At 37.6% G+C, this 18,622-nt stretch overlaps 1 protein-coding gene across 3 annotated transcripts; it reads left to right on the forward strand.

Moving 5' to 3' along the window:
* Positions 1–1,500: 1,500 nt before the first annotated feature.
* On the forward strand, positions 1,501–18,372 carry u2surp (U2 snRNP-associated SURP domain containing). Of its 3 annotated transcripts, none has more exons than XM_089131280.1 (26): positions 1,501–1,647; positions 2,578–2,676; positions 5,518–5,629; positions 6,457–6,578; positions 6,677–6,744; positions 8,328–8,416; positions 8,614–8,649; positions 8,774–8,856; positions 8,945–9,110; positions 11,967–12,178; positions 12,746–12,789; positions 14,364–14,468; positions 14,790–14,856; positions 14,938–15,104; positions 15,238–15,400; positions 15,493–15,572; positions 15,665–15,752; positions 15,842–15,979; positions 16,072–16,252; positions 16,456–16,530; positions 16,620–16,683; positions 16,908–17,064; positions 17,148–17,258; positions 17,343–17,464; positions 17,548–17,730; positions 17,853–18,372. In XM_089131280.1, the coding sequence occupies exons 1-26, from the start codon at positions 1,603–1,605 to the stop codon at positions 17,989–17,991; spliced, it is 2,916 nt and encodes a 971-aa protein (XP_088987406.1). In that variant the 5' UTR covers positions 1,501–1,602; the 3' UTR covers positions 17,992–18,372. The 3 variants fall into 3 exon arrangements, with proteins under 3 accessions (XP_088987406.1, XP_039532429.2, XP_088987407.1); XM_039676495.2 differs by having other exon boundaries at positions 17,563–17,730; XM_089131281.1 differs by lacking the exon at positions 8,614–8,649.
* Positions 18,373–18,622: the final 250 nt, after the last annotated feature.

Genomic DNA, 18,622 nt, shown 5'->3' on the forward strand with positions numbered 1-18,622 from the left:
ACATAGTTTTAAACTGGTTGAAATCTGGTTATCCTGAAGTTGTGTTGTAAAAAAAATGCCTTGTCACCTCAAATACAATTTTACTTTACCAAATAAAGTATTTGCTTGAATATGAAAATTGTGTACCTTTTCAAGCTGTTTAACAAAGATTACTAATATGATCAGCTTTATTGGAGTCCTTGCGAACACTCTTCATGCTTCTGTTTTGATATGTGAAATTTACTGCATAAGGAGTAATTTCATGTCAGCAATTCAGCATATTCATTTCTAGGGTTGATGAATTCATGCTGTTTCTTTTTATGCTTCTTATTATCATTATTCTTACAAAAATCACATTTAATTTATCTGGAGTCAAATTATTCATTTGCACCATTTAAGTTGCAGAATTGTAAAATGTTTGTAGGCTATAATAAAAAAAAAACATATATGCATGACATTAGTGAAAATACAAAATTATAAACAATAAATAATGAATGTCAATCACTGCAAAGTGCTGCATCAGAGACGTCTTTGATACTGGGTGCTAAAGTGGGTCCAGTGTGTAAATCATTTCTACGCAATTAATTACTGCAACTTAATTACTTTTTCCTTTGAAAAAGTAAAGTAAATGACAACACTTAATTTTTCTGATATCTGATATATTTTTTTCTGATATTTTCTGATATTCTGTATAGACTATAGAAACATAGACAATTGTATCAAAATGAACATCTAATGTTAAAATAATGTAATTTTTCCCCTTTAAATGCATTTGTCAGTTCAAGAATAATTTATGCAACATTATATTATTTGAAAGAATTAAAAGTGCTGTTTCATGTCTATCCTTGCTTTGTTCAACTGTTTGAGGTTGATATGGGATTACAGTATAATGTAAGTAATGTAATACATTTAGAGAGAAGTACATTATTTGGGCACAATTTTAAAGATGTAATTAACTAGTAGTTAATAACTTTTTTAGAGTAGCATACTGAGTGGGTCAGAACTTCCATATTTGAGTAGATTTTACTTTATGCATATTGCAAGAATCTGCTGGAACTAAACACTTCACTGAAAGTTTGGATAGGCCTTATAATAAAAAATAATTTACACTGGCAAAAATTATATTGATTGACCCATAGCTTATATAGCCTTGTCTTTGTCTGTCTTTGCAAGCCAGTTTAGCACAGAAGGTGGCATTCGTATGGGTAAAGGCTGGTGTTATCTTGGTCGGGCTTTCATCTGGTAAGGGTAAAGGCAGCTTGTCAATGAGTGAAACCAGCTTTGCCAGCTTGACCAGGATGTGAGACCAGCTTGAAACAGTTTGAAACATCGTAAAACAAGCAAGAGAGTCTTTTACCAGAAAACCAACAAATGGTCAGAGTAAATTAGCCTTGGTACATTGCATTGGTACAAAAACAATTGTTTAAAAATTGCATCATGTGACATTTCAATGTCTAGTGCATCAATAACACTTCACGTAATACACTTTACAGATTGTGCACATAGGCCTATGCCAGGACCAGGACATTAACATGACTGATCAGTCTTCACCGTCACGTCAAATGGACTCGTTCACACTGGGAGAGTGAACGCGCTTCACGCGCTTGCACAGTGTCGGGCAAAATGGCGGACAAAACGCCAGGTGGGGCGCAGAAAGCCAACTCTAAGGTATTTCATGACTTTTCCACTTCACCTCAGTATGTTAAAGCCGACCATTCTTGTTTATGACAAGAAAAGCGAAATAATATTGCGTTTTACTCAGTGGTGTGGCGCTCTGTGATACGAAAAGGGTCCATTGAGTTGCTCGGTTGTGATGCTAGCTCGCTAGCAGTGTAGTTAGCAGCTAGAAACCGGCGGCTGCACAGATTTGTTTTAATAATAAAAATTCCCGGGGTAAAATCTATTTGCCATACATGCTGCATTTGACCCTGTTATGTTTTTTATTCTCTTCACCTAACGTTACACCACCACATATCATGAAGTAATGTAATTTGTGTTTATTGTGTGCTGACAGAGCTAACACGAACGCATCTTTGCATTAATTAGTTAACGTTACTGTATTACATTAATAGATGGACGCTATACTACTATATAGAGAAGATGGGCTTGATATAGCGCTGTGAATATCTTATTTACGCGTTCAAAGTTGTGCTATATTGCTCCTTTTGCTTTGACGAGCTAACGTGATAATTTTCGTCTTTACTAGTAATAGCCACGTGATAGGGTCAACAGTAAAGGGATACACAGCTGATATAGTGCTATAAACATATTTATCTGTGTTATAGCCACACCAGCTCATCTGTCCTGATGTTTTCAGTGATTGGTTATTAACGTTACTGCAAAGTGCACATCTATATATGAAAATATAATTGCATATTTACTTCACATAAGCTAAACAAATCATTGGTAAAGATAGATAGACATTAATTTCCTTCCCTTTTCCCCTTTCCTTTGTGCAGTTTTGTTTTTAGTATATGAGGAATGCACTAACATCTATTTTTTCCCTAGGCATGAAAAGTAAAGGTCTTTGACTATGTATTAAGGAAGGGGATGTCATTACTGACTTGTATAATTAAATATTGTCATATTTTCATGCAGGCTTTATTGGAAAGTAAGTTAAAGGCCTTTAGTATCGGCAAGATGGCGGTTGCTAAAAGAACATTAAGTAAGAAAGAGCAGGATGAACTCAAGAAAAAGGTAAGTAGATGAGGTCCAATACCAGACTAATTCCTTACATTAAATGACTAAGGATCACACGCTACTAGAGTTCAAGTCATTCTGAGAATTCACAGAAATGTGCAGATCATTGCTAGGAACTGCATATCAATTAAAAATATGTGTTTTAAAATCATCTCAAAATATCAAACATGGTTGAATCCTCTGGACGGTTTCATAGCCTAAAGCTAAAAAATAAAGCTGTGCCCAATCGTACATTTACTTTCAGTGAAATCTGTTAACTCCGACTGCCCAAAACCTGCAGACTGCCTCTGGCAACTAGCAGTCATAGATCAAATATGTTTGAAAGAGGATTGGACCGATGGACAGTATCATGCAGCATCGGCTAAACATCATGTGTCCCCCCAAACACTCACGTTTGAATCTGGCAGTTATGTCACAACACTGTACATTCGCTCTTAGTGCTCAGCTGCTGCAGAGCGTGCCAAAATCGAAATTGCTGATGAGATGTAGGCTAATGAGAATATTACGAATCCCCCTCCCTTTCCCGATGTCATCGTCATAGACATCGTCTAATGCCAAATTCGTAGAATCTCCTTATCCTAGTGTGAAAGGGCCTCATGTTTTCCTGCCCAGGGACGACAGATGAAATTTACCTTGTAGCTAATTCTGGTATGGCTGAATATATATATATATTTTTTTATAAATTCAGAACAACTTGAAATTCTGATCGTGTGTGATTCTCAGTCATTTAGTAATTGATTTCTCTACCTTATATTTCATAATCTGCTTAGATTTTAAGATTTTAGTGTGTTCCATTTCCAGTCTTAATTTTAATGTTAGGGTGAATCATCGCTTTAAGTCATCATTTATTCAATTACCTGGTGTTGTTCTAATGCAGTGTGCCCTTCTTTCTTTTATGGACCACAAAAGGAGAATAAAAAATGTGTCCTGCTCACATTCGTCCATTTAATGGCAATGAATATCGACCAGCCTCAAGCGTTAAAAAAAAAACAAAACAACAGAATCATCTGATACGACGTGTTGTATATTCCAGGTGTTCAGGGGGGTATAACATAGGGTTTGGTGAAAAACAAACCGAAATCGTCATAGCCAAACAGAGAGAAGTAGCAATGTTCTTCTGCTAAACGCATGCAGTTCTGTTCCAAAAGTTACGTAACTTTTACAAAAATCCTGTCGTTGGTCTTAACTGCACTTTTGTGAGACTCTTATTAGTGCCGCATTTCACTCCAACGGTCCCAGAAAAAGCACACAAGTTGAGAGAAATCAAGATGAATTAAAATGTGACATGAAATGCAACTCCTTGAAATCCCAAAAAAGTATGTGTACTTTCTTCACTGAGTTGAAATCTTTGTTTAGGCGCTTTTCCACTGCATAGTACGGTTCGGTTCGGTACGTCTCACTTGTGGTGCTTTTCCACTGCATGGTACGGTACAGTACGGTTCGCTTCAGGTCGCTTTAAATGGTACCTGGTCTGTTGAGGTTCCAAGCGTACCGTACGGGTACTAAAATGTGACGTGAAACACTGCAGATCACTGATTGGTCAGACAGAATCGTCATTCCCTGCGTCACTACTAGCGTCATTGGATTTGCGACACGAGACTCTTTTTTAGCAGTATTTTTGTTTTGCTGCCATCAGCCTCATTTTAAACAAATTTTTCCGTCTAGCCGTTAAAAACAACCACATACCGAGAATCAGGAACACCATCCCCTCGATAGTCTCCATTGTTCCTGTGTTGTGGGTTTGAAAATGTGGTGCTTTTAAGATGATGTCATGGCAGTAGAGGCGCGCGCAAATATCGATCAGTCCCACACACTTTGAAGGGGTACTACTGCGGTGGAAACGAAAAGCGATCCGAACTGTTCCGCGCCGAGTCGAAGCGTACTGAGCCGAACCGTACCGTACTATGCAGTGGAAAAGCGCCATTTGTCAGTCAGATGACAGTCAGAATGACAGTTGACAGATGTGAATGCAGTAACTTGCTGTTATTACGAACACAACAGATATATTCCCCTCAGAGAAGGCGGCACAACGGTTGTATTTCATGTCGTGTTTTTGGTAATCTAGATTTCTTAAACTTGTGTGCCTTCTCTGGGCGAGAAGGAGTGAACTGCAGTGCTAACAGAGTCTCACGAATGCGCTTGTCTCGTAACTGTGCACAAAGACCAGCAGCCAAGGTCAGGATTTTTGTTTAAATAATACATTACATTTCGATTTGCATACTACCGTATACCCCCCAAAAAAACACTTGGAATGTACTGTGTGTGTCACAAGGGATCATTCTGTGATACTTTTTCATCTTTAAAAAAAATAAAATTAATAAAAAAAAAAAATCTTGATACTGGTCGCCGCCATATTCACTGCTATTATATGTACGAGCCAAGTGGGACTGTTTTTTTTTTTTTAGACAACTCCTGAGTGCGTAAACGATGACTTAATTTTCATCTTAGGGTGATTTATCCCTTCAAGATGCAAAATTCAGTATTAACTGACTTGCATTTTACTGATTTCCTATAAGGACACTGATTTGCAAAAATACTTCCCAGTCTTGTCAATCTTCAGGGAAAATTACTCTCTGGCACTTTTCTTAGTGTATCAATATTCTAAATAATTTTTGAAATTTAGAATTTCACTGCATTATAGTCAGTTATCTTGTTCATATTCACAATAGCACAATTGATAGTACATAGTACATATTCCAGTTAGACCAAAAATCAGTATTATCAATGCAGAACATAAATGCATTGGTAACTGTTACAGCCCAATAAATCTCACAAGTTTAACATAATTCCACTTTATTCACATTATTCCACTTTTGCAATCTGTGATTTTTTTCACAGGAGGATGAAAGGGCAGCTGCGGAGATCTACGAAGAATTTCTTGCTGCGTTTGAGGGAGGTGAAGGAAAAGTGAAGACGTTTGTACGGGGTGGGATTGCTAATGCCACAAAAGGTAGGATTATCATTTGGATGTTGCTGCAGTGACCATAAGTTTGAACTCTTTATTTGAGATCAAGGTTTTTTCTTCATTATTTGGAGTCCTCAATACAACCATCAAGAAAATGGTATAAATTTAAAAAAATTATACATTGATCAAAATTGCACATCAGTCACACAGAAATAAAGTGATTTAGCATGACACTGTTAGGTTTATTTCACAAAAGAAAGGACACACTTATCCAGTCGCGTCTGTTGAAAGAATAATTTCTACATATGTCACTATTAATTAGGGTTGTGCGCGACTATTCGATCTGTAATTATTATTCGAAAAATAAAATACTATTCAAATTTTACTACGTTGCTTAAATGCAGGCCGTAAATGCAGTGAATCCATGGTAAATCCCAAGTACTAACTCGCTGTTATAATTAAATGCACTGGGTGGCGCTGTGAAGTGTTAACAAGTTGTGTGTATTTGATCACACGATGTGTCATCTGCGTCGCAATGTTTGGAATTACTGGAAAATGATCATTCTAAAATGCTGATTGATTGCTCAAGAATAATTTTTTTTATTAACAATGTTTTTAAAACCATGATAGATATTTTTCTAATATTCATTGAAAGATTGAAAGATCAAAAGAACAGAATTCATTTGAAATGGAAATTTTATGATTTAGTGTTGTAAAATTAGGAATCTAAAAAATAATTTCCAAAATTCCAAACTTTTTTTAAATAATATTTGAAATTACTTTGCCTTTTCTTTCAAATTATGCAAAATGGTATTTTTTATGTACATTACTTAATTGTCCCTGCTTTAATATGTATTGCATATCCATTACAGAGGAAGCGGCAGTCGATGAAAAAAAAGGAAAGCTCTACAAACCGAAGTCAAGAATTTTGGAGGCTAAAAGTTTTTTACCATTGGATACTCCACCACAGTTTTTAACAATAGATAAACGCAATGTGAGTCATTTATTTTCTTTTGACCTTCTTTATAAAAACAAAAACAAAAAAAGCTATTTTGTTTTATTTACCTGTTCTTTTTCTATTATATTGCCTAGGCATCGAAGAAGGGGGATAAAGAAAAGAAGAAAAGCAACCTTGAACTCTTCAAAGAAGAACTGAAACAGTAGGTGTTCTTTGCACTTTTATTTAAAGCTGCAGATGGTAGCTTTTTGGGGGGTTAAAAATGATCTAAAATACATATTTGAGAAAATACATAACCAGCCAATGTTCAAAACTATCTGCTTGCCTTAGCTCGATTCAAAAGGGAAAGCTTGAAATAATGTTTTTAATTCCAGTGGTACTGGTGGATTTCAGCGGGAGATTCAAGCATGTCTTTGCGTCATTACGTCACATCTGTACACATAAAGGAGTCTCGGCTAGTAGGCTATATCGAGTCTTTACGTCACATCTGTACACATGTGTCTTGAGTCTTGGCTAATAGGCTATATTGAGTCATTATGTCACACCTGTACACATAAAAAAAGAGTCAGCTAGTAGGCTATATTGAGTCATTACGTCACATCTGTACACATAAAGGAGTCTCGGCTAGTAGGCTATATTGCATGTGAGGATGTTGGAGGTGAAGATTTAGGCTCAATTCCAGTTCACCCCTTGGCCCTACCCCTTATTCCTACCCCTCCGTTTTGCGCGTTCACATCTAGGGGTAGGGTGTCCCGATTCTTGTTGAGATCGAGGGGTAGGGCGAAGAGGTAGGGCTACATAGCCCTCGAAACGGATATTTTTCAGAGGCACACTCCAAACGGAGGGCTAAGAGAAAAGTTCGCGGAATGCATCGGAAATCACCAGCGAGATGGATCGCAAACGGTTAAACATTTAAATTTAGCGCCAGATGATTCCACCACGCACTTTATTTACTCTTATAATAGCACTATAGTCTTTTAAATTAAGTAATGGTATAATAAATTACCTTTCCGATCAGAAAAGACATACATTTCGAGGAAGGGATGTTATAATCATCATGTTTATTCAAAGTTAAGAGCAGCTGCGCTGATTATCAGTTGTTGTCAAAATCCTGTACAAACTCTGTAACGGCAGAGCCATCGCCGACGACTGATGACGTATCGGGTTCATGAAGGCTTGTTCCATTTCGTAGGGGAATATTTCAACCCCTTGGCCTTTGTAACTCCGTTTTAAGGGCCATGGGGTACACTCGAAAACAAGGGGTAGTGTCCCAAGGGGTGAATTAGGATTCAGCCTTATAGCCTTTTCTCACTGCACTTGATATGATTAACAAGGATACATATTGGGAGGACATTACATGAAGTCACACAATGCTGACCTTGGTAACATAAATAATTTGAGAACAAAGTAATTTGCACGGTTTTGCGTCAAAGCGATTTAGATTTACTACAATGTCAGAACCAGAACAAAAGTGGAAATTACTTGCTCAGATGACATTTTCTGGTGAAAATTCTTATGTTGCTCATATTTCCAAAAAGAATAATATGTTATTCTGAATGGCAATATTCACACCAGTGCGGTGACTGACAGCTGCACACTCTTCTCAAACATTGGATTCATCCGCACTGTGCAGTGTCGAATTAAAACTTCCTTAAAGTTGATCATTCCGTGAAGATTTCAAACACACATGAAGACAGAGGAAAACCTGTGAACTGCAGCTTTAACTTATGACAGCACCATTAATATGATGATCTCAAATGTAATGCTATGCTTTTTTTTTTGTAGGATACAGGAGGAGCGCGATGAGCGTCACAGGTTGAAGGGCCGAGTCAGTCGTTTTGAGCCTCTTCCCACAATGGAAGGAAAGCGATCCTGTAAGTTCTTGTTTTTTTTTCCCATCAAAACAGTCAGTTTCACCCTATGTTCACACATGGTGTCAGACCCAGTCAAGTTTGTGCCCCCCCCCCCCCCCCCCCCCCCCCTCCACGTCTCGGCCCCTGCCACAATTCAGCAGTGTATACACTTTCAGATTCAGGAAACAAAATTCACACTGCTTTTCTTCTGCTTTTAGCGGATGGTTCTTCACGAAGAAACCGTCCGTCCAGTGGTAATTTTGTTTTATATACTGTGTAATGCAGTGGCCTTTTTGCTGTTTATGTTATCCCATCATGAAAGAAGGGATGGTAAAATGTCAGTTGTTATTCGAAGCCTCTTTTTCTCTTTTTTTTCAGTCTTGGATGATTCAGCTCCTGGCTCTCATGACGTTGGTGATCCTACAACTACAAATCTGTATTTGGGGAACATAAATCCTCAGGTAGCTGATCTTTTTTCCCCTGGTGATTTATTGTTAAGTAACGTCTCAAGCACAATTTTCATTCTAAAACTGCTCTTTCACCCTCCAGATGAACGAGGAGATGCTCTGTCAGGAATTCGGTCGCTATGGTCCATTAGCCAGTGTCAAAATTATGTGGCCCAGAACTGATGAGGAGAGGGCCAGAGAAAGGAATTGTGGTTTTGTAGCCTTCATGACGAGAAGAGATGCTGAACGCGCACTTAAAAATTTAAATGGTAAATATATTCTTATTTAGATCTATTAGTGGTCAACCAATATAACATGATGCATTGGATGCTATTTTGCTCCTTTTTTTCACATCGGCAAATAAGGTTTCTTATTTGGCCGAGAAGTGTTGGAAGTGGGACTTTTATTATGACAGTTCTAACAACACAGCACCTTAGCAGGAGCTCCCGTTCTCCTCCTCTATTAGTTGCCTGTGTTTAAAATGTCTGTCTAATAATTAAAAAGGCAAATGGTATATTGATTTAGATTTTTTAAATATGTACTGGTGGCATTCAGCAAATACTTTTTTGTGAGAAATTCTTATAGGATTACAGAATCAAGAAGTTGCTATATGAAGCATAAATCTGTTTATTTTGTTAAATTTATCATTTTTTCCCCAAATTTTCTTCAAATTAATTTGACTAAATATTATGTAAAATAATTACATATAATTGCAGAAATTGTGCTTGTTATTTACTATCTTTAAAGGAACACTCCGACTTTTTGGGACTTTAGCCTATTCACCTTACCCCCCAGAGTTAGATAAGTCCATACATACCTTTTTCATCTCCGTGCGTGCTATAAGTCTGTTTGACGCACCCACCGCTAGCCTAGCTTAGCACAAAGACTGGATGTGACTGGTTGCAGCTTTCATACTAATCCAAATGAGTGGCAAAATAACGCAAACGTTTTCCTATTTACATGTTGTGATTTGTATAGTCACATAATGTACAAATAACAAAGTCAAATGAGACACAGACATCTTTTAACCGTATAAAACCTGGGAACTATTCTCTGAAGGCGAAGCACTGCTACTTTGACGGAGTAATAACCGCATCACCTGAGACACGCCGTGGTGAGGAGCGGAGAGTTCACTCAGTGTTTGGGTAATAGAGTCAGCAATTTATAAATAGTAAAAGCGTAGTTTAGAGTCATGGGTTTTCGCTCTATTGTAAATAGCTGCGACTGTAAACAGGGGAGGTAATACCATGTTTCACAGAATTCCAACTAAAAACGCTGACTGGATGAAGAAATGGCTAACTTAGGCTACTCTGGATATTTATCCAAACACACCTAAGATTATCAAGGGACATTATGTTTGCTCGGTACATTTCAATGAGGACGACTATTTTGAAAAAATGGAATTTGCCACACGGACCATAATGTGCTGAAGGATACGGCCATTCCATCGATAGCACAGACAGGACAAGATCACCTGCGGCTGAGGTAAGTGTTCCGTTATGTTTTTAGATGACCTACTGTAACTGTGCTATTAGCCAGAGCTAATGTAACGTTAGTGACACTATTATATGATTAGGGTATGAATATGTTTTTATCTTGATGCGGTGCGGACGCGCTTGGGGAAAAAAACGAGCGCAATAACCGCGTTGAACTTGCACCCTGCGCGCGGCGCGCCTAGTAGCCTAAATTTGAAATAACCATGGAAATAACGAACTTGAGCGTGCAAAAGGGTACGATAGGCTGTGAGTTCATTGTGCAAAAACAATTTGTGCTATTACTTTCCCCTTATTCTATCCTATAGTAATGCAATACTGTATATTATATAGGCTACTGTTGAATACATTTGGTTCAGCTAATAAATTGCATTTAAAATATATTGATTCCTGTAATAATAATTATTTATTCATGTGATATTTATAAATCTGGGTGCGTTTTTGGTTGGAAATCAATGAAACATGGTACTGTATTACCTGGTCTCCCCTGTTTATTGTCACAGCTCATACAATAAAGCAAACACCCATGATAAACTATGCTTTTCTATCTAACGTTAGTAATTGCTGACTCTTTATTCCAACGCTGAGCGAAGCGAACTCTCTGCTCCTCGTCACGGTGCGTCTCAGGTGATTGTTATCACTCCGCCCAAGTAGCAGTGCTTCGCCTTCAGAAAATATAGTATTTATACGGTCAAAAGATGTCTGTGTCTCATATGGCCTTGATATTTGCACACTCTGTGACTATACAAACCAAAACATGTAAATAGGAAAACGTTTGCGTTATTTTGTCACTCATTTGGATTAGTATGAAAGCTGCAACCATTCACATCCAGTCTTTGTGCTAAGCTAGGCTAGCGGTGGGTGCGTCAAACAGACTTATAGCACGCACGGAGATGAAAAAGGTATGTATGGACTTATCTAACTCTGGGGGGTAAGGTGAATAGGCTAAAGTCCCAAAAAGTCGGAGTGTTCCTTTAAATTGTGAAATGATATATATAGGCCTATATCAGCTTTATATTGGCCACCCTTCTCTCTAAAGCCTCTTTTCCACCAATTGGCCAAACCATTCTTGTTGCTTTACTGTTCCATCCGTGCCAATCCGGCCCAGCCGGACAGATATGGTTTAGTTTTCACTGGGGCTGACAACGGAGCTTTTTGAAATGTAATACAAATGCATCAGTTGTTGCCTTGATAACGCAAGCGTTTACAGACAGTATGAGATGTAAATAGCCACCGTGTTATGGAGGATGATCGGATATTTCTATTATTAACTTGTTTACTTCGCTCAAATAGCAAGCTTGGCCAGCTACAGAGAAACTGGCAACAGACAAGTGATCAATCCTGAGTGGCGACGTCAAAACATGCATTCTACCAGCACGGTTAGCTGACCAAGAATTCCAGGCTGAGAAATTGTGCCTGGCCAAACCAAACTCAAATGGATATATCTATAACTATTCCTCACCACTCTTAGAACCGTTCATCTCAATGGTGGAAAGAAGTGGCTTAAGATTTCGGCATTGGCCATCAAAAATTTGAATCGGTCAACCACTAAAATCTATCATTCTATTTAATGACTTTGTTTGTTTCCCTCTTGGAACTAATGAATAATTTGGCAAATTCTGATCATTTCAGGCAAAATGATAATGAATTTTGAAATGAAACTGGGATGGGGCAAAGGTGTACCAATTCCTCCTCACCCAATATACATTCCACCTTCAATGATGGAGCACACCCTCCCACCTCCACCCTCCGGACTGCCCTTCAATGCCCAGCCAAAAGAGAGGCTGAAGAACCCCAACGCTTCAATGCCCCCCCCTCCGAAGTGCAAAGAGGAGTTTGAGAAGGTAACTTGGCATACGTGGGACAAAAAGATTTTGGTTAGCATGGTCATAAATGTAGTTAGGGTAAAACACTTTCTTAGTAATGTTTGTTTATATGCATTTTATTTTTGTGTGTGAAAGAGGTGCAGACATTTTTAGCAGACATCTAGCTCTTTTTAAAAAGTTTTTGTTTATAGAATTGTGCAATTTGACTAAAATCCTATAAATTATGTTATGCGTGTACCATGCTGATTGTACCGGTAAGTGTTTTGGAGTGTAGATTACTTATTGACATTGCACAAGAGATTTTAAAGGTTTTGAATGCAAGTTAAGCTAAAACTGTTCTCCTTTGAAACTGTCTGCTTGAAAGAAATGTAGAGACTTTTTAAAAATATATATTATGAATGTAGATTGTGTATGATTTCACTGCCTCTTTTTCTAAGGAATGTGTTCAGTCAAGTCTTAAAACTGACACCGTAGAACACGTTTGTTGTTGTAGGAGTATATGTTGCATTTAGTGTTATGCCTGTTTCTTTTTAACAATACTCACATATATTCTATGTTTATTATCTGATGTGACTTCATATCCAGACTCTGTCGCAAGCCATAGTCAAAGTGGTTATCCCAACAGAAAGGTACATGTTTTTCTTTTTTTCCAAATTCTTATGAAATGTAGAGAACTTATCCCATCTCTGTAGATTTAAAGATTGGCCATATCCATGCTACCAGAGGCTGGTTTGAGTGAGCAATAGTTGAGGCCTTGCATGAAAATCAGGAGCAGCTACTAACAGTACAAATCACACACATGCATTGCATTTCTCTACAAAGGGTTTGCATCATACTGCAGTACAGAGAGTTCTGTGGGCTTATTGTTTTGGTTGACACATTTCTGTTCAAAAGTTTGAGGTCAGTCAATAGTGAGAAATACTTTTATAACGTTGCAGCAATTTTTGTTTTGAATAAATGTTGTTTGTTTAACCTAGTTGTCAAAGAATACTAAAGAAAATGTGGTTTCCATTTTAAAAAAAACAACGTTTTTTAGCATTGGTTATAAGTGATTCTTAAGCAGTACATCAACATATCAAAATGATTTCTGAAGCATGACATGACTCTGAAGACTGGAGTAATGATGATGAAAAGTCAACTTTGCCATCACAGGAATTAATTAAAAAATAAATTTAAATAGAAATACAATTTCAAATAACTTTATTTCATAATGTTACTCTTTTACTTTGTCTTGCGTAAGAAACTTCTTTCAACAACATTAAAAAATCTAACCAGCCTCAAACTTTCAAACTGTAAACATTTTGAATGACTGCTGTTTGTTGTTTGTAGAGCCTCCTTTTAGACAGAACTGTTCCAGGTTTTAGCGTTATGGCATGCTTGACCGGTTGTTCCACTCGATTTTGAGGGGTTCAGGTTTAATCAGACACACTACATCAGATGTTATTCTTTACAGCACTACTAATTTAGCAACTAAAACACTACACAATACACATTCACCTGACAGTTACACAAAAAACAACCCTCTGGCTATTGCTCACTTTAACTGCCCCAGTATCATGGCACAAAAGCAACACCCAATCCCCATAGTCTCAGTGACCTTTGACATTGGCCTTGGTGAGCAGCACAAGTTGAACTGTCTGCAGCAGCGAGGGACCAGAAAAGCGTCACAGGATGGATTGGGGAAAGTATACAGAATGATTGCCTGACATTGGTATGATCGGCTCCAATACTTGTGATTTGTGTTTCAATACATTTGAAAAACATCATCTCTTGATTTTATCGGCCACTTCACGAGCCAGTCAGGAAGCCAATTGTTGTCCCTATATCTTAACTGACTCTAAAGTGCTTACATGATTTTGTCCCTCTCCATCCACACTTGTCTATTGTCAATAAGCAAGAAAAATCACTGACACTCGGCCTCACATTTAGTATCTCATTAGCACGTCCATTTATAAGTTGCAAGGGCAGAATGCTATGGCTGAGACTCAGATGTAGATGTAGAGAGGCTTGAAATGTTTTGAGTGTTACAAGCTGTTAGACTGCCAGTCAGTTTTAATGTTAAAAACACAAACATGTCAATTGACTCATGGATAGTAAGTGCAAGGATGTTGCATTTCATCAAAATGTCATAATGTAGCATTTGTGTAGGTGTGGCTGTTGATGGCGCTGAATCTGTTTCGCTTTAACTGTGTTTTTCTCGTAGGAATTTGCTCTCTCTCATCCATCGAATGATCGAGTTTGTTGTGCGTGAGGGTCCCATGTTTGAAGCCATGATCATGAACAGAGAGATCAATAATCCACTGTACAGGTTAGTGCATTTTTATAAATGAGGATTCTTTTTTGAAATGGCCATCTATTTTGCAAATGCATGTTTTAGAAACTATTTGACTTTTTCATTTAAAATAAAATGTCATAACTGGATCTCCCAGTAAAATGACAGACTTCTCCAGTCATCGTCTGCTAAAACTCTGCCCCTTTCTGCCTCCATCCAATCTGCAATCAATTAATAGAAACCCCCACCCTAATTTTTTTTCCAATAATTCAGTGTTTCGGTCAGACATAAGTCACAATATGGAAGAAAAGATCTTGAGTAATTGAAATAAGACAGAATTTATTTGTGTTTCAACAGATTTTTATTTGAAAATCAAAGTCCAGCTCATGTTTATTACCGGTGGAAGTTATACACCATATTACAGGTTAGTCTTATTTATTTTCTGGATTTTGTCAAAAAGTTATTGAAATGTCCAGACATGAAATTTCAAAATGTCCACTCATAGGGCGAATCTCCAACAAAATGGAAAACAGAAGACTTCAGAATGTTTAAGAACGGATCTTTCTGGCGACCACCGCCTCTCAACCCTTATTTACATGGCACTCCTGAAGAGGAGGAGCGCGATGATGACGATGATGAAGAAAGTGGCAAGAAGGGCACCTTGAAAGACGAGTATGTCTTCGTATTGAAATCTGTCTTAATGGAATCTATGGAGATCTTGAATTCTTATAGTGTGGAGCTACCAGGATTTTGGTTGTTTTCAGTATTGTTGGTTGTGTGTACTAAATACTCTCGTCTGCTGCAGCGAGAGGGATAAACTGGAAGAGTTACTCCGAGGTCTCACTCCAAGGAGGAGCGACATAGCTGACGGCATGTTTTTCTGCCTCACGCATGCCGATGCTGCTGAGGAAATAGTGGAATGCATTGCTGAGTCTCTGTCCATACTTAAAACACCTCTGCCAAAGAAGGTTACTTCTACTGTAGAATTAAGATTGCCAATTATGATTGATTTGTTTCGTTTATCTCTTTTGTTTACATCTGCATTTCTGTCCTCCCTCAGATTGCAAGGTTATATTTGGTGTCAGATGTGCTGTATAACTCCTCAGCAAAAGTTGCTAATGCCTCTTATTACAGAAAATTGTAAGTTTTACAATTATTTTTAAGTGCGCTATCAAGTTATTAGTTCTTGTTTGCCTTTTTTTTAAATGTGTTTGTCTTTTATTCTTTTATAGCTTTGAAACAAAACTTTGTCAGATTTTTTCGGACCTAAATGCCACTTATAAGACGATACAGGGCCACTTACAATCAGAGAATTTTAAGGTACGCCATTCGGCTCAAATTTTTAACCCATACTGGTTTTATAATAGTTAGAATCTGGATTTGACGTTTCTCAATTTTGGTCCTCACAGCAACGAGTAATGTCCTGTTTCCGTGCATGGGAAGACTGGGCAGTGTATCCTGATCCGTTCCTGATTAAACTTCAAAACATTTTCCTGGGACTCGTAAGTCTCGATCCTGAAAAGGAGATTGAAGAACTGGTGCCAGAGGTTAGTTTGGTAGAGATTGACTAATTGAGTTATGACTCATATAATGTCAATGATAAGTGCGTTTATTGCGTTTTTATTGCGTTTTTACTTAGCTGCCAGAAAGGACTGAGGACATTGATGGTGCTCCTATTGTGGAAGAGGAGCTGGACGGCGCTCCTTTCGATGATGTGGACGGCATGCCCATCGATGGAGCGCCAATTGATGGCGCACCACTCGATGACCTGGATGGAATGCCCATCAAGGGAACAGATGATGATCTGGATGGTATTCCTTGTAAGAATGCTGACAACATTGTTTATTTATTTATTTTACCTTTCATACACTCAACTCACACTTAATAGACTTAACACATCACCTTATTCCAATATCGAAAGGAATATACTTTACAGTTACATTAGAATTTCTAAATGTCATGGCAGATGTTCTAAAAGAAATTTGTTTTGGAAAAAAATTCTATTTTTTTTTTTCTTCTTTAGTTGATCAAAAACCAGGTTTTAAGGTCGCTCCGTCAAAATGGGAGGCAGTGGATGGTGCTGCTTTGGAAGCTCAAGGTTGGTTCAGATTACATTTATCATATCATCGAAACCTTAGTTACCACCTCCTGTGCACATCATGAAATAGATTTTTTTTCTATTTTTAGCTGTAACCACGTCAAAATGGGAAATCTTTGATCTGCCTGATGAATCTGAGAAAAGTAAATCAAGGTACATTTTCCTAGTTCTACTAGGCTTGGGAAACTCATGATTATTAAATGTATAATCAAATGCAAACGTGTTAGAAATGTCTGTACTGATAATGTTTTCTTGTTGAGCTCAATTTAAAAATTTAATCTCTATTAAATGATTTCTAAAATGTCTTATAGTAATCACAAAAATCACCAATACATTTGCCATACAGTTTTGATCTAATTTTCACTTTCTTGTCATAGTTCAACACGTGAAGCTGAAAGTAAAGACTCTCTCAGAGGTTCCAGTGCTGCAGAGCAGCAGTCCTACAGTAATCCTGTTAGAGAAGAATATGATTCAAAGTCTGCTAAATTTTTTGAGATGAGCGAAGAGAAACGTGCCAAACTTCGAGAAATTGAGGTATACCTAAATGCTAATAAGTGTACTAAACATAATGCTTCATATTCTTGATCCCATCATGTTTTTCTTTGTCTGTGTTACAGCTTAAAGTCATGAAGTTTCAAGACGAGCTTGAATCTGGAAAACGACCCAAAAAATCTGGACAGAGTATTCAAGAGCAAGTAGAGCTTTACCGGGACAAGTTACTACAGCGGGTTAGTATCAGCTTAATTGTTTTTGACATTCATTTTAGTCCTTCCATTTTGTTTGAAACCATATTTTTTGGGGGCATTGTTCAGGAGAAGGAGAAAGAGACAGAGAAAGACAAAGAGAAAGAAAAAGAAAGAAAAGACAAAGAGAAAGCTGATGTGTCCCACAAAGAGAAGGACAAAGATGACTCCACACCAGGCAGAAAAGAAAAGTAAGATCCCTGCATAAGACCCTGAAACTCTTTCAGCAAATGAGTAAATGTCTTTCAGAAATGGAGAACTCAATGCATTTAAGATTGTTTATTTACAGAAAACGGAGACACAGTCCCTCCCCCAGCCCCACCCGAAGTAGCAGCAGTAGGCGCGGCAGGTCGCCCTCACCACGATCAGAGCGCTCTGATAGATCCTATACGAAGGACAGCTCTCGATTGTCTTATAAAGACTCTCCGAGAGACAGTAACCGCAAGTCTTCTAAAAGGTAAACTAATGATTTCATCTCTTCAACGTCACAGCATAAAATCAATCACGTGTGTTGTGTTGTCATTACAAGCATTACAAGCTAAATGTAATAATTGGTCTCATTTTTAAAAATGATTTTAGGTCTCCTTCACCCCCAAGAACACCCAAGAGGTCGCGTAGGTCCAGATCAAGAACGCCTAAAAAATCCTCAAAGAAATCCAGATCTCGGTCACGATCACCTCACCGTTCTCACAAGAAATCCAAAAAAAGCAAACACTGAGACTTCTGGCTATGAAAATATGCCTGGATTGTCTTTTGTGCCTCAAATTTGTCCTGTAAATCAGTGTGAGGGACATTCCCTCTTTAAACCATCCTTGTTTTGAAGCTCACTCACAGTGGCACAAGAACAGTGTTCAAGGGTCATCTATTGGGTGTTTTATAATGTCATTTAGGAGCTTCATTTGATGTTCCAAATGTCCGAAAAGAAAATAACTGCAGTGGTTGGGGCAATCTTCCTTCAACACTATTGTCTTATTATGTTTTCTTTCTTTCTTTTTTTTTTTTGTCATCGTTTTTAGATCCCTTGAAACTGACTTAAATTAAAATAGTGTAAGTTTCAGTTGTATAGATGTTTGGTTTTCAATAAAGACAATTTATGTGACTTCTCTCTGAAATGTCTTAGTATTTGCTCTTAGTATTTGATCCCAAATAAACATTAAAGTAGTGTATTTAAATGACGAACCAATTGCAAGCTATTTTTTAACGTTTAATTCTAAACCAGAGGTTTCAAATCTTTTAGATGACCAAATATGAGCATTGTTTCTCAAGAGGGGAGGGAGGTAATATAAAAACGAATATAAATATAATATGGGGAAAATATTTAGTTTCAATTACATTTGCATGCGTTTAAT

The sequence above is a fragment of the Pimephales promelas genome, chromosome 5, assembly GCF_988280905.1.
Source record: "Pimephales promelas chromosome 5, fPimPro1.hap1.1, whole genome shotgun sequence".
NCBI classification, from domain to species: domain Eukaryota; kingdom Metazoa; phylum Chordata; class Actinopteri; order Cypriniformes; family Leuciscidae; genus Pimephales; species Pimephales promelas.